Source organism: Heptranchias perlo, chromosome 1, assembly GCF_035084215.1.
Source record: "Heptranchias perlo isolate sHepPer1 chromosome 1, sHepPer1.hap1, whole genome shotgun sequence".
Classification (NCBI taxonomy): domain Eukaryota; kingdom Metazoa; phylum Chordata; class Chondrichthyes; order Hexanchiformes; family Hexanchidae; genus Heptranchias; species Heptranchias perlo.
In genome coordinates this window covers 6717951-6732374 of record NC_090325.1, presented here as the reverse complement: position 1 = coordinate 6732374, position 14424 = coordinate 6717951, and the positions used below count along the sequence as shown (strand labels likewise).

General features: G+C 45.8%; 1 protein-coding gene across 5 annotated transcripts in view; it reads left to right on the top strand.

Moving 5' to 3' along the window:
- Positions 1 to 14424, top strand: part of LOC137314445 (exocyst complex component 6B) — a 628729-nt gene that overhangs the window by 428151 nt on the left and 186154 nt on the right. For all 5 annotated transcript variants that reach the window (XM_067979862.1, XM_067979811.1, XM_067979897.1 and 2 more), the window contains one exon: positions 4559 to 4668. In XM_067979862.1, the coding sequence (XP_067835963.1) occupies positions 4559 to 4668 (110 nt within the window). The remainder of the gene's footprint in view (positions 1 to 4558; positions 4669 to 14424) is intronic.

Below are 14424 nucleotides of genomic sequence, written 5' to 3'. Positions count from 1 at the left end.
ACTGTCTATACATGCTGCTACATTTCTCTTCATACCATACACGTGAATACATTTCTACTTGTATCATGCACATGAATTTTTCTAACAAGCCTCTTGTGAGACACCTTTTTGTACACCTTCTGAAAATCCAATTGCACCGCATCCACTGCATTCCCTTTATTCACTTGGATACTCCGTCAGAAAAAAACCCTATTAAATTTATCAAACATGACTTAAGCCGTTAACAAATTTGTGCTGGCTGTTCATGATTAACCCACACATTTCTAAATGCGCATTAATTTTATTTCTAATTATGGATTCCAAGAGATTGCCCACATCTGAGATTAGAGTCACTGGTCTATAATTACCCGGTTTATCCTTCGCTCCCTTCTTCGATGGAGGTGTAACATTGGCTGCTTTTCAGACCCATGGAACAATTTGCATATTTAAGGACAATGGCAGATTTGCGGCTTCTTTAAATAGCGTAGTGTACGTAATCAGGGCCTGGTGACTTATCCACCTTGAGTTCTGCTCATTTATTCAGAACCAATTACCTCTTCTACAGTTAGTCCCAATAACTGCTCCAATTCTCCTCTACTACACCTACATTCTTTTTTCCACCACCACTTCTTAAAAACTGTTCCAAAGTATTTATTTAATATAGAATCATAGAAAGTTACGGCACAGAAGGAGGCCATTTGGCCCATCGTGTCCGTGCCAGCAGAAAAAGAGCTATCCAGTTTAATCCCACTTTTCAGCACTTGGTCCTATCTTCCAATATATCTTCGCCAGACCGTCATCCTCTATAATTAGACTCTCCCCTTCATCTTTGAGCGGCATCCCTCTCTTTACACTCTCTTTACCCTCTCTTTACCTATTTATGTGCTTATTAAAGCACTTATTAGTTGCTTTTATACTAGCCTTTTTTTAGCCCTTATAATCGCCCTTTTCACCTCCGTGCAGTACTAAGGGAGGTCCTGCACTGTCAGAGGTGCCATCTTTCGGATGAGACATTAAACTGAGGCCCTATCTGCCCTCTCAGGTGGACGTAAAAGATCCCATGGTACTATTTCGACGAAGAGCAGGGGAGTTCGCCCCAGTGTCTTGGCCAATATTTATTCCGCAACCAACATCACTAAAAGAGATGATCAGATCATTATCACATTGGTGTTTGTGGGATCTTGCTTTGCGCAAATTGGCTGCCGCGTTTCCTACATTACAACAGTGATTATACTTCAAAAATACTTTGTTGGCTGTAAAGCGCTTTGGGACATCCTGAGATCGTGAAAGGCCTGTATAATTACAAGTCTTTCTTTTTCTTTTCCCCACTACAGTTTTTAGTTTCATGGAATAAAAACAGAAAATGCTAGAAACACTCAACAGGTCAGGCAGCATCTGTGAAGAGAGAAACAGAGTTAACTGGAAGAAGTTAGAGATTTAACAGTTTTTAGGCAAGTGCAGAATGCAGTCCTCTTCAGTCCCAATAACCTAGGATGCAACAGTTATTTTTGGCTTGGATCCTCTCTACTGTGTCTCACTTGATCATTGACATTCCATTGGATGGCTGAACATATCCTCCAGGACAGAGAGTTTAGTTTTGGATGGCCTACTCTTTCAGTATAACAGATGGAACCGCGAATCTGACTGGTATAGCATCAGTCTACCAGAAATTATCACTCTCTGTTTCCATTTTACAGGCACCAGGATAGTCGGTGCTCCTCTCTTTCCTCTCTTGCTCCTCCTAAGCTCCAAACACACTGTTCTACACACTCTTTCTCCTCTGTGCATCTTCCCTGCGTTGAAACCAAGACTCATCAAGCTATTGCCCGCTCTCATTCTTTCCCAGGACTTAGATCATAGAATCATAGAAAATGTACGACACAAAAGGAGGCCATTCGGCCCATCGTATCCGCGCTGGCTGAGAGACGAGCCACCCAGCCTAATCCCACTTTCCTGCATTTGGTCTGTAGCCCTGCAGGTCACGGCTCTTCAGGTGCACATCCAGGTATTTTTTAAATGAGTTGAGGGTTTCTGCCTCTACCACCCTCTCAGGCAGTGAGTTCCAGACCCCCACCACCCTCTGGGTGAAAACATTTTTCCTCATTTCCGCTCTAATCCTTCTATCAATCACTTTAAATCTATGCCCCCTGGTTATTGACCCCTCTGCTAAGGAAAATAGGTCCTTCCTATCCACTCTATCCAGGCCCCTCATAATTTTGTACACCTCAATCAAATCACCCCTCAGCCTCCTCCGTTCCAAGGAAAACAACCCCAGCCTATCCAATCTGTCATCAAAGCTAAAATTCTCCAGTCCTGGCAACATCCTCGTAAATCTCCTCTGCACTCTCTCTAGTGTAATTATATCCTTCCTGTAATGTGGAGACCAGAACTGTGCGCAGTGCTCAAGCTGTAGCCTAACTAGTGTTTTATACAGTTCCAGCATAAACTCCCTGCTTTTATATTCTATGCCTCAGTTAATAAAGGCAAGCATTCCATACGCCTTCTTAACCACCTTATCTACCTGTCCTGTTACCTTCAGGGATCTGTGGACATGCACTCCAAGGTCCTTCACTTCCTCTACACCTCTCAGTATCCTCCCATTTATTGTGTATTCCCTTGCCTTGTTTGCTCTTCCCAAGTGCATTACCTCACACTTCTCCGGATTGAACTCCATTTGCCACTTTTCTGCCCATCTGACCAGTCCATTGATTTCTTCCTGCCGTCTACAGCTTTCCTCCTCACTATCAACCACAAGGCCTATCTTTGCGTCATCTGCAAATTTCTTAATCGTGCCCCCTAAGTTTAAGTCCAAATCGTTAATGTATACCACAGAAAGCAAAGGACATCAAAACTCTTCACCTCCCTCAGTCTTCCCTTACATAGGAACATTGGAAAAGGAGTAGGACTTTCAACCCCTCGGGCCTGTTCTGCCATTCAATTAGATCGTGGCTGATCCGTATCTTAACTCCATTTACCCGCCTTGATTCTGTAACCCTTAATACCCCTTGCCTAACAAAAATCTATCAATCTCAGTTTTGAAATTTTCAATTGACCCCCAGTCTCAACAGCTTTTGGGAGGGAGAGAGTTCCAGATTTCCACTCCCCTTTGTGTGAAGAAGTGCTTCCTGACATCACTCCTGAACGGCCTAGCTCTAATTTTAAGGTTATGCCTCCTTGTTCTGGACTCCCCCACCAAAGGAAATAGTTTCTCTCTATCTACCCTATCAATCTTTTAATCATCTTAATCTTCTCAGTTAGGTCACCCCTTAATCTTTTATATACAAAGGAATACAAGCCTATTCTATGCAACCTGTCCTCATAATTTAACCCTTTTAGACCCTTCTTCCTATAATCTACCGATTTTTAAGGTCTGAGCTTGGTCTTACCTAATGATTACTTTTTGATTTACCTCCCCTTTCCTCCTGTTTGTTTCAACATCAGCTGTAGTGCCCTCCTGCATTATATGGACCTAGGCCCTTCACCTTCATTTCTCAGTACATATGAAAGAAAATCCCAAGAGTTCAGTTGGCGTCTTGATATGGTTTAGCTTTCCCATTGCTACCTCTTGGGCCACGTTGGATCAAACCATACATGCAGCAATTCAGCGTATTGTTGGAATTTCAAGTAGATTCTGTAGGGAGCATCTAACCAATAAATAATTGTTGGCAAGCCGTATATAAAGTGTCGCTGGTTACTAAGAATGAAGGAACCAGCAGGACCCCAGGATCAGAACCATCAGACCCTGATTTAGAGATGGCAGAGTATAGGGATACCCAAAATGCTGGCTAAATTGAGGCCAAGCCAGTTTACACAGGTAAAGTGAAGTCACGGCTTTTAAAAGGACCACGACGAAATGGGCAAGGGATACTTATCATAGAATCATACAGCACAGAAGGAGGCCATTCGGCCCATCGTGCCTATGCCGGTTCTTTGAAAGCTATCCAATTAGTCCCCATTCCCCTGCTCTTTCCCCATAGCCCTGCAAACATTTTTCTTTTCAAGTATTTAACTAATTCCCTTTTTAAAGTTACTATTGAATCTGCTTCCATCACCTTGTCAAGCTGCGCATTCCAGATCATGACAACTCGCTGCGTAAAAATATTTTTCTTCTTCTCCCCTCTGGTTCTTTTGCAAATTACCTTAGATCTGCGTCCTCTGGTTACCGACCCTCCCGCCAGTAGAAACAGTTTCTCCCTAGTTACTCTATCAAAACTGCTCCTAATTTTGAACACCTCTACTAAATTTCCCCTTAACCTCTCTGCTCTAAGGAGAACAATCCCAGCTACTCTAGTCTTTCTACATAACTGAAGTAATTAAATGGGGAAGGTTCAATAGAAAGGACCCCATGATTGTGGATCCAGGTGCTGCACTGTCCATGAACAGAAGGCAGTAATGGCTGATTTATAAAGCACTGTTGACAAAACCCTGAAACAGACGCCTAAAGAGGAAGTTTTTTTTTTGTGATATTCTAAGGTTTTTAAATGACCCCACGGTGGGGTGCAGCACTGAATGCGATGTGGTTCAAAATGTTTGTGCCTTTATTTTCAGCTCCACATTAACCTTCGTTCCTTATTTGCAGCAACTCTTTCCCAAAAAGTTCCCGTTCTCGGAATTTGTGCCCAAAGTCTACATGCAGATCAAAGAGTTTATCTACGCCTGCCTCAAGTTTTCAGAGGACCTTCATCTGAGGTAAGGAGATAGCGAGAGAGAATAAATGAAATGGGACATCTGACACTGTCCATCCCTGGCCAGCCATGGCTCAGTGGGTACCTCTCTCGCCTCTGAGTCAGAAGGTTGTGGGTTTAAGTCCCACTCAGGGACTTGAGTACAAAATCCAGGCTGTCATTCTAGTGCAGACCTCAGGGAACCCTGCACTGTTGGAGGTGCCATATTTTGGATGAGTCGTTAAACCGAGGTCCCGTCTGCCATCTCAGGTGGACGTAAAAAAAATCCCTTGCCACCATTCGAAGAAGAGCAGGGAGTTCTCCCCAGTGTCCTGGTCAATATTTATCCCTCAACCAACATCACTGAAAAACAGATTATCTGGTTATTATCACATTGCTGTTTGTGGGAGCTTGCTGTGTGCAAATTGGCTGCCGCGTTTACTACATCACAACGGTGACTACACTTCAAAAGTACTTGATTGGCTGTGAAACGCTTTGGGATGCCCTGAGGTCATGAAAGGTGCTATATAAATGCAAGTCTCTTTCTTTCTTTCAGACAGTATGGGACTGGAATCACATGTAACCCTGACCGGGGAGGGATGGCAGGTTCCCTTCCCTGAAGGACATCCTTTCATGCTCATTTTATCTGGTGCCAGACCACAAATCACCAGATTTGTTGAATTCCATTTTACAATTTGTGGTGGGATTTAAATTCAAAGACCTCCGGGTTGCTAGTCGAGTACTATAAACCACAGGGCTACCAGACTCCTGGTGTAAAAGTGCTGTTTATTTTGCCCCTTTTCTTTCTCCAATTTTTATTTAATATTATTTCTCTTTGGTGTCCCTTCTCACAAGCGCTATTCCTGCAAGGGGCAGGCAGGGGGCAGGTGACTTGTTTCCAGGTCTCTGCCGGGGAGGGTCTGTAAAGTGATTGTGAGGAGGTGCAGAAAAGCACTAAGAGCTGTAAAATGAATCTTTAAAAAGCACTGGTCCATCTCCTCCTGGGGTACCGTATGTAATACTGGTGTAAATTCTGGCCTTGGTTTTAAAATTCTCATTCTTGTGTTCAAATCCTTCATGGCTTCTCCTCCTCCCTATCTCTGTAACCTCCTCCAGCCCTGCAACCCTCTGAGATCTCTGCGCTCCTCCAATTCCTGCCTCTTGTGCATCCCCGATTTTCAACACCCTACCATTGGCGGCCGTGCCTTAAACTGCCTCGGCCCTAAGCTCTGGAATTCCCTCCCTAAACCTCTCTCTGCCTCTCTACCTCTCTCTCCTCCTGTAAGACGCTCCTTAAAACATACCTGGCACTATAGAGCAATCGGTGGCTGACAACTCAGTGAATACCGTGGGCTCAGCTCGAAGTAGGAGGAGAGGCAACTAAAACTGGGAATGTTCGCACTGGGGAAGGGAAGGCACAGGGAAGCACACAGCCACTTAGGATTTCAATTCAAGTAAAACAAATTTAATTTACAAAAAAAATTCTAAACATATTAACAGACAGACAACAGTAAATACATAAATCAGTTAAGAAACTACCTGGAGAATTGAAAATAGCATTCCTACCCTTTGGCAAACCCCCCTCACTCCCCTTATAATGCTTCTTCAAACAACTCCACCCCCGCCCACACACACACACACACACACACACACATATATATTGGACCATATTCTTTGTGTCTGTGCCCGCTCTTTGAGAGAGCTATCCAATTAGTCCCACTCCCCAGCTCTTTACCCATAGTCCTGCAATTTCTTTTGCATTTTAAGTATATATCCAATTCCCTTATGCATTGGAAAACCCTGAGCTAGGTTCATAGCAACAGGAGTCGGCCATTTAGTCTTTTGAGCCTGTTCTACCATTTAATTAGATCATAGTGGATCTGTACCTCAACTCCATTTACCCGCCTTTGCTCCATATCCCTTAATACCTTTACCCAACAAAAATCTATCAATCTCAATCTTTTAACAGCTCTTTGAGGGAGTGATTTCCACTGCCCTTTGGCTACAGTGCAGGACACCATCAAGTTTTTTAAAAAAAGGAACAACTTGCATTTATATAGCGCCTTTCACGACCTCAGGACTTTCCAAAGCGCTTTACAGCCAATTAAGTACTTACGAAGTGTAGTCACTGTTGTAATGTAGGAAACGTAGCATCCAATTTGCCCACAGCAAGGTCGCACAAACGGCAATGTGATAATGACCAGATAATCTGTTTTGGTGATGTTGGTTGAGGGGATAAATATTGTCCAGGACACCGGGGAGAACTCCCCTGCTGTTCGAAATAGAGCCGTAAGAGATCTTAAAAAAAAATATGTAGGAGGGAAGATATGGGCTAAATGAAGTAGTGGTGATAAGGTGCTGCCAAGCTTGGGGCTTAAAAGCTCCATAGATGGTAGGAGGAAGGAAGGATGGACTGGGGAGTTCCACAGTTGTGAGGTTCTGGGAAAGAATGAATTAGAGCTGGAGACAATGAATGTTGGCCTTCAGTACAATGGGTGTGTGTGTGTGTCATTTGAGAAAATTCCTCAAATCTGTTGTATAAGGTGCTTTTAAAATACTTGTCAACTCGTGACAAAAAAAACAAAGCCTGCATGTCAGAGGGAAATTTAAATAAAATGCTTTGAGTGCACTTTGCTGCGGTCTTCTCTGTTGGAGCTGTTGTCCTGTTAAAAAGGGCCCCCGCAAAACAATGCCACACTATCCCGGGCCAATAATGTCGCCTGCCACTTTTTCCCTTCAGTAACGTGACAGGTTTGAATTAGTTTTTATTAGAGAGTCTGCACAGAGAGCCAGCAGGGATATTTAGCTGTCATTCTTACTGAACCCTGGAGTGATGGGGTCATCCCGTCAATCATGTTAGGTATGCCGGGTCATAGGCTGGAGTCCTTAGGAAGCAAGGTATCGAGTTTTGTGGTGTCTTTTCGCACACTCTTCTGTCTTTCCGTCAACAGTTTTTTTTTTACACCCCGCGTTATCTCCCGTTGATCCCAGAGTCCAAGCTGTAATAATGCCAGCATTTATATCGTCCCATCCAGCCTTTCGAATGATATGTTAAACCGAGGCCCCGCCTGCCCTCTCGGGGGGGGACGTAAAAGATCCCATGGCACTATTCCGAAGAAAAGCAGGGGAGTTCTCCCCGGTGTCCCGGCCAATGTCCATCCCTCAACTAAAGTCACTAAAACAAATTATCTGGTTATTATCACATTGCTGTTTGTGGGACCTTGCTGTGCGCAAATTGGCTGCCGCCTTTGCTACATTACAACAGTGACTACACTTCAAATGTATCTTAATTGGCTGTGAAGCGCTTTGGGATGTCCTGAGCTTGTGAAAGGCGCTATATAAATGCAAGTTCTTTCTTTCTTTTGAAGTGCAGCGACTGTTGTGTAGGCAAATGTTCTGTTCTGTGCTGGCAGGGAAATGAATCGCCTGTTGATCTTTTAATTTTTGGGGAGGTGATGGTTCAGGCAGGAGTGTTGGCTAGAACATCAACAGTACTCACTGTGCTTTGAATAATGCCACAAGATCTTTAATGGACAGAAATACAGGACCTCTGTTAACCGCCCCATCCCATGGACAGCATGCCTGCCGGCCCTCCACTGGGAGTGCTCCTCCGGCTCTCCACTGGGAGTGCTCACCCGGCCCTCCACTGGGAGAGCTCACCCGGCCCTCCACTGGGAGAACTCCCCCGGCCCTCCACTGGGAGTGCTCACCCGGCCCTCTACTGGGAGAGCTCACCCGGCCCTCCACTGGGAGAGCTCCCCCGGCCCTCCACTGGGAGAGCTCACCCGGTCCTCCACTGGGAGAGCTCACCCGGCCCTCCACTGGGAGAGCTCACCCGGCCCTCCACTGGGAGAACTCCCCCGGCCCTCCACTGGGAGTGCTCACCCAGCCCTCCACTGGGAGAGCTCCCCCAGCTCTCCACTGGGAGTGCTCACCCAGCCCTCCACTGGGAGAACTCCCCCAACCCTCCACTGGGAGAACTCCCCCGGCCCTCCACTGGGAGAGCTCCCCCGGCCCTCCACTGGGTGTGCTCCCCCGGCCCTCCACTGGGAGAGCTCCCCCGGCCCTCCACTGGGAGTGCTCCCCTGGCCCTTCACTGGGAGAGCTCCCCCAGCTCTCCACTGGGAGAGCTCCCCCAACCCTCCACTGGGAGTGCTCACCCGGCCCTCCACTGGGAGAACTCCCCCAACCCTCCACTGGGAGAACTCCCCCGGCCCTCCACTGGGAGAACTCCCCCGGCCCTCCACTGGGAGTGCTCACCCAGCCCTCCACTGGGAGAGCTCCCCCAGCTCTCCACTGGGAGTGCTCACCCAGCCCTCCACTGGGAGAACTCCCCCAACCCTCCACTGGGAGAACTCCCCCGGCCCTCCACTGGGAGAGCTCCCCCGGCCCTCCACTGGGTGTGCTCCCCCGGCCCTCCACTGGGAGAGCTCCCCCGGCCCTCCACTGGGAGTGCTCCCCTGGCCCTTCACTGGGAGAGCTCCCCAGCTCTCCACTGGGAGAGCTCCCCCAACCCTCCACTGGGAGTGCTCACCCGGCCCTCCACTGGGAGTGCTCACCCGGCCCTCCACTGGGAGTGCTCACCCGGCCCTCCACTGGGAGTGCTCACCCGGCCCTCCACTGGGAGTGCTCACCCGGCCCTCCACTGGGAGAGCTCCCCCGGCCCTCCACTGGGAGTGCTCACCCGGCCCTCCACTGGGAGTGCTCCCCCGGCCCTCCACTGGGAGAGCTCCCCCGGCCCTCCACTGGGAGTGCTCACCCGGCCCTCCACTGGGAGGACCACCAGACTGCCTGTTAAAGTGGATGTAAAAGATCGCACGGCACTATTTGAAGAAGGCTGTATGTGGGATCTTGCCCTGTGAAATTTAGCTGCTGCATTTTCCTACATTACAATAGTGGCTACACCTCAAAAGTACTTAATTGGCTGTAAAGTGCTTTGGGACGTTCTGAGGACATGAATGCAAGTTTGTTCTTTTTCTTTCTTTCAACTTGTATGCCCTTCTTGTTAATCAGCTATCACATCCATGTTCCATGTAGGGAGAAGTGGTGCCTTCTTAGATCTGGGTAATTTATTTGGATTGACTGGCGAGTTTCACTGCCACCTCTCAGACACTGCTGAGTCCTGGAAGGATGTTTGAGTGACCCAGTGCGGTGTCCAGGCTTGTTTCTAACTCTCCATCTCCTTTGCATTCTGATTTAACGGGTCTTCTCTTTCGCTCTTTTTAGCCTTGGTGATGTCCTGTACTCTGGGCCTCAGCCCCTCGGCAAGGTTACTCACCCCTTTCATTGCACGACAGCACGACTTTACATCAGTACAGCTGAAAGGTGACAAGGACGCATAGACTCAGGCTTGTCACTGGAAGAATGAAATGTTTAGTTAGATGAAACCTTTACGGACAGAGGGCTATTCGAACATGGATTGCACAAGTGGCTATTAAGGCAGAGACTGTAACCTCATTTGGAAGGGAATTGGACGAGTGTTTGAAAGGGAAGAATATAAAAGGATACAGAGAAATGAATACGGGATTAGAGTAGGTAGCTCCAATGTAGAGCTAGAACCGTCCCAGGAATGCCTTTTTCTGTGCTAAAATTACTATGATTCTGAGAACAGAAAGTGACTCTTCAGTTAGGTCCTACATTGGCACTCAGTCAGATTAAATAAGCAACATGTGGCCGATTATTTAAAAATCCTTTACAGGAACAAGGTGGCTTTGAATTCTTAGAGGGCTCGTGCACGGCCCTTTTGCTTCTGGGATTTGGATCTTTTCATCTCTGGGACCTGGGGCTGGAACCAGTTCAGATTGCCACAGTGAAAGCCTCTTCTCTGATGTCTGTTAGGGGTCGGGTGCAAAGTAAGTCTGAAGCAGTCTCAATTCAATCCCTACTATTTGTGATGGAGGAAACGAAAGAATGTGTTGCAGAAAAGGGTAATAATGAAGGGCTGTTTAGCAATCTAACTCGGAGTCCACAGAGATGACTGCTGCAGGAAAGAGGAAGGTTGTACTAGTGTTTAGGGTTCATCTGAGATTGGGCTTAAGTATAGTATACTTACATATAGTCGTCGAGTATATTCAAGACTGAGATCGATAGATTTTTGGACTCTGGGGGAATCAAGGGATTTGGAGATCGGGCAGGAAAGTGGAGTTGAGGTCGAAGATCGGCCATGATCTTATTGAATGGCGGAGTAGGCTCGAGGGGCCGTATGGCCTACTCCTGCTCCTATTTTTTATGTTCCTATGTTCTTAACACTCATTATTAAGAGGGAATTTGATCATGCATTTCACTGTGACATACCTGGCCTGGGAGAGCTTGATATGATAGTATAGACATGGGCCCCTGAAATAAAACAAGCTAACCATAGAATTACCTAATTCTATGATTATGATTACCTAATCATAGAATCTTACAGCACAGAAGGAGGCCATTTGGCCCATTGTGCTTGTGCCGGCTCTTTTAAAGAGTTATCCAATTAGTTCCACTCCCCTGCTTTTTACCCATAGCCCTGTAATTTTCTCCCCTTCAAATATATACCTAATTCCCTTTTGAAAACGCTTACTGAATCTGCTTCCACCACCTTTGCAGGCAGTGCATTCCAGCACACCTCAATCACAAATTCCCAAAAAGGAAAGTTTATTTTTGAGAGATGGAGTAGCAGGGCACCACTGTTCTACGTAAGTATTTGTAACAGTTAATAAACTCCACGCAGCCATCAGGCCAGTGTTCTGCAAACAGACTCCTGTTTATGCAAACTGGTAGTTGTTTGCTTGTTACACAGTCGGTCCTGGTATAGCAGGTCCTGTTCCAGTCAATTTCTGATAAACAAGGCAGACTGCTTTGCCAAGAAATGGTTCCAGTTAGATCAGGGTTTCAATAAACTGCAAATAAAAATAGCTAATTGTAAACCTCTGTCCCCACCTCATGTCTAATCATTCACACAGCCATTCAACCTCAACAGAAAACAGAAAGCTTAACAGACAACACATTCCAGCAAAAGGGGTTCATAGTATCATAGTCGGTACAGCACAGGAGGAGGCCATTCGCCCCACCATGCCTGTGCCGGCTCTTTGAAAGAGCTATCCAATTAGTCCCACTCCCCCCTGCTCTTTCCCCATTGCTCTGTAAATGTTTTCCCTTCAAGTCTTTATCTAATTCCCTTTTGAAAGTTGCTATTGAATCTGCTTCCACCGCCCTTTCAGGCAGCGCATTCCAGATCATAACAACTCGCTGCGTAAAAAAATGTTTCCTCATATCGCCCCTGGCTCTTTTGCCGATCACCTTAAATCTGTGTCCTCTGGTTTCCGACCCTTCTACCACTGGAAACAGTTTCTCCTTATTTACTCTATCAAAACTGTTCATGATCTTAAACACCTGCATCAAATCTCCCCTTAACCTTCTCCGTTCGAAGGAGAACAACCCCAGCTACTCCAGTCTCGCCCCGTAACTGAAGTCCCTCATCCCTGGTAGCATTCTAGTAAATCTCTTCTGCACCCTTTCTGAGGCCTTAACATCCTTCCTAAAGTGCGGTGCCCAGAATTGAACACAATACTCCAGTTGAGGCATAATCAGTATTTTATAAAGGTTTAGCATAACTTCCTTGCTTTTGTACTCTATGCCTCTATTTATAAAGCCCAGGATCCCATATGCTTTTGTAATAGCCTTCTCAACTTGTGCCGCCACCTTCAAAGATTTGTGTATGTGCACCCCCAGGTGTCTGTTCCTGCACCCCCTTTAAAATTGTACCATTTAGTTTATATTGCCTCTCCTCATTCTTCCTACCAAAATGCATCACTTCACACTTCTCTGCATTAAATTTCATCTGCCGTGTATCTGCCCTTTTCACCAGTCTGTCTATGCCCTCCTGAAGCATGTTACTATCCTCCTCATTGTTTACTACATTTCTGAGTTTCGTGTCATCTGCAAACTTTGAAATTATACCCTGTATACCCAAGTCCAGGTCATTAATATCTATCAAAAAGAGCAGTGGTCCTAATACTTCCATTGAAGTTCCTCACCACAGTAGTGAGCGACAAGTAGTTTGGTCCGAGATACTGTGTGTGTAAATTGTCTATATGAATTTGAGTGAGATGCATGTTTTCTGTGCCAATGCTGACCTTGTATATAGTCATATGCTTGCAGCAATACTGCAAAAGTTGTGATTATAACAAAGCTACTTTTTGCTGTCTCATACTGTGTTTTAGCAAGGACTCTACAGGCAGTGATTGTGTTGGGTTGGAATTATACTTAGAATATAATTAGTACATTCTGGGATCTAATCGAGGGGATCATTCGGTTTATATGTAGAATAATAGATATCCAGGAATGAGTTACGGGCTGGAATCTAATCGTATGATTCAGACTTTTTTATATATATATATTGAATAATAACTGATCTCCAGGGGTGAGTTACAAGCTAGAATAACTTAAATGAAGAATTGAAAGAAAGAACTTAAGTTAATACAGTGTCCTATCTCGGAAATATCCCAACACTTACACTGAAGTGCAGTCACTATTGTTGTGTAGATGAACATAGCAGCCATTTTGTTCACACCATAACCAGCAATCAGACGAATGACCAGCTCATTTAACTGGAGTTAATTTTAAAATGAAGATGTTACTGGGAAACTGGATCTTTGTCTCCCAGGTAGGTTTTGCACTAGGGAGGTGAGATGGACTCTTTATGAAGTAAAATACATCTGTCCTCATTGCCTTGTGGCAGGATTCCTCCCCAAAGCACTGACTAGCCCTCTTGTCACTCATTTCCTTTATCTTCTCACACGAGCATCACAGAGAAAATTGTAGTCTCGAGTCTAATGTGGTGCTGTTGACAGATGCCTCCTGCAGGATGGAAGGGTTACGATTTCAAACGCTGATTGTGACCAGCACTTTACCTGCGCGTTTGAAAGCAAGTGCTGGGGGAAGCGTTGGCATTGAGAATATGTTTCCTGGAGAAAATCCTTTTATTAAACACATTGCATGCGCTATTCCTCATCCAACAGTGAAACCCATTGCATTATCTGCATGGTTGCCCATAACTTGCGGTTGAATTACAGAGTTTGGTGTTATTATGTTTAAACCATTGGCATGCTCCCCTCCCCGGTGTGAGGCCGTTGTCATGTTATTATGTTGCTGTCGATGTATGTTAACAGACATCAATAACATAACGACCACTTCAGTTTGGAAAGAAGGAAAGAAAGAACTTGCATTTATATGGCGCCTTTCACGACCTCAGGACGTCCCAAAGCGCTTTACAGCCAATTAAATATATTTGAAGTGTAGTCACTGTTGTAATGTATGAAACGTGGCAGCCAATTTGCGCACAGCAAGATCCCACAAACAGCAAGTTTAGTACTCTGCTACAAATGGGAATTTGTGCTGCTCCCCTGATAGCTCCACGGGTTCACGACCTGCGGCCATGCAGCTCAGGTTCAAACCCCGGTCCACTCCGTGCTTGCCGTTCTCAGCCAGTGTACAGTAGTAGAAGTGCTACCATTGGCCTCAGTGCGCCTAAATTAGGGAAGTGGAGGGGGTGAAAGCTCGTGTGCTCGCTGCCGATCGCTACCCAAGGTCCAATGCTGGAAAGTGTGCATATATGGGTGTTGGGCAGGACCGATACCTGTGCAACCTTATCGGTCAGCACCTTCAGGTGAAGAGGAACAGGAAATTGGAGGAGGGAGTTAGAACAGAAAAGAAAAAAATGTGAGTTGATGGTTCAACTGATCATTATCTGAAAGGCAATGACATTAATAAAGTTGAAAGTGTGCCGGCGTAGTTCGACACAATC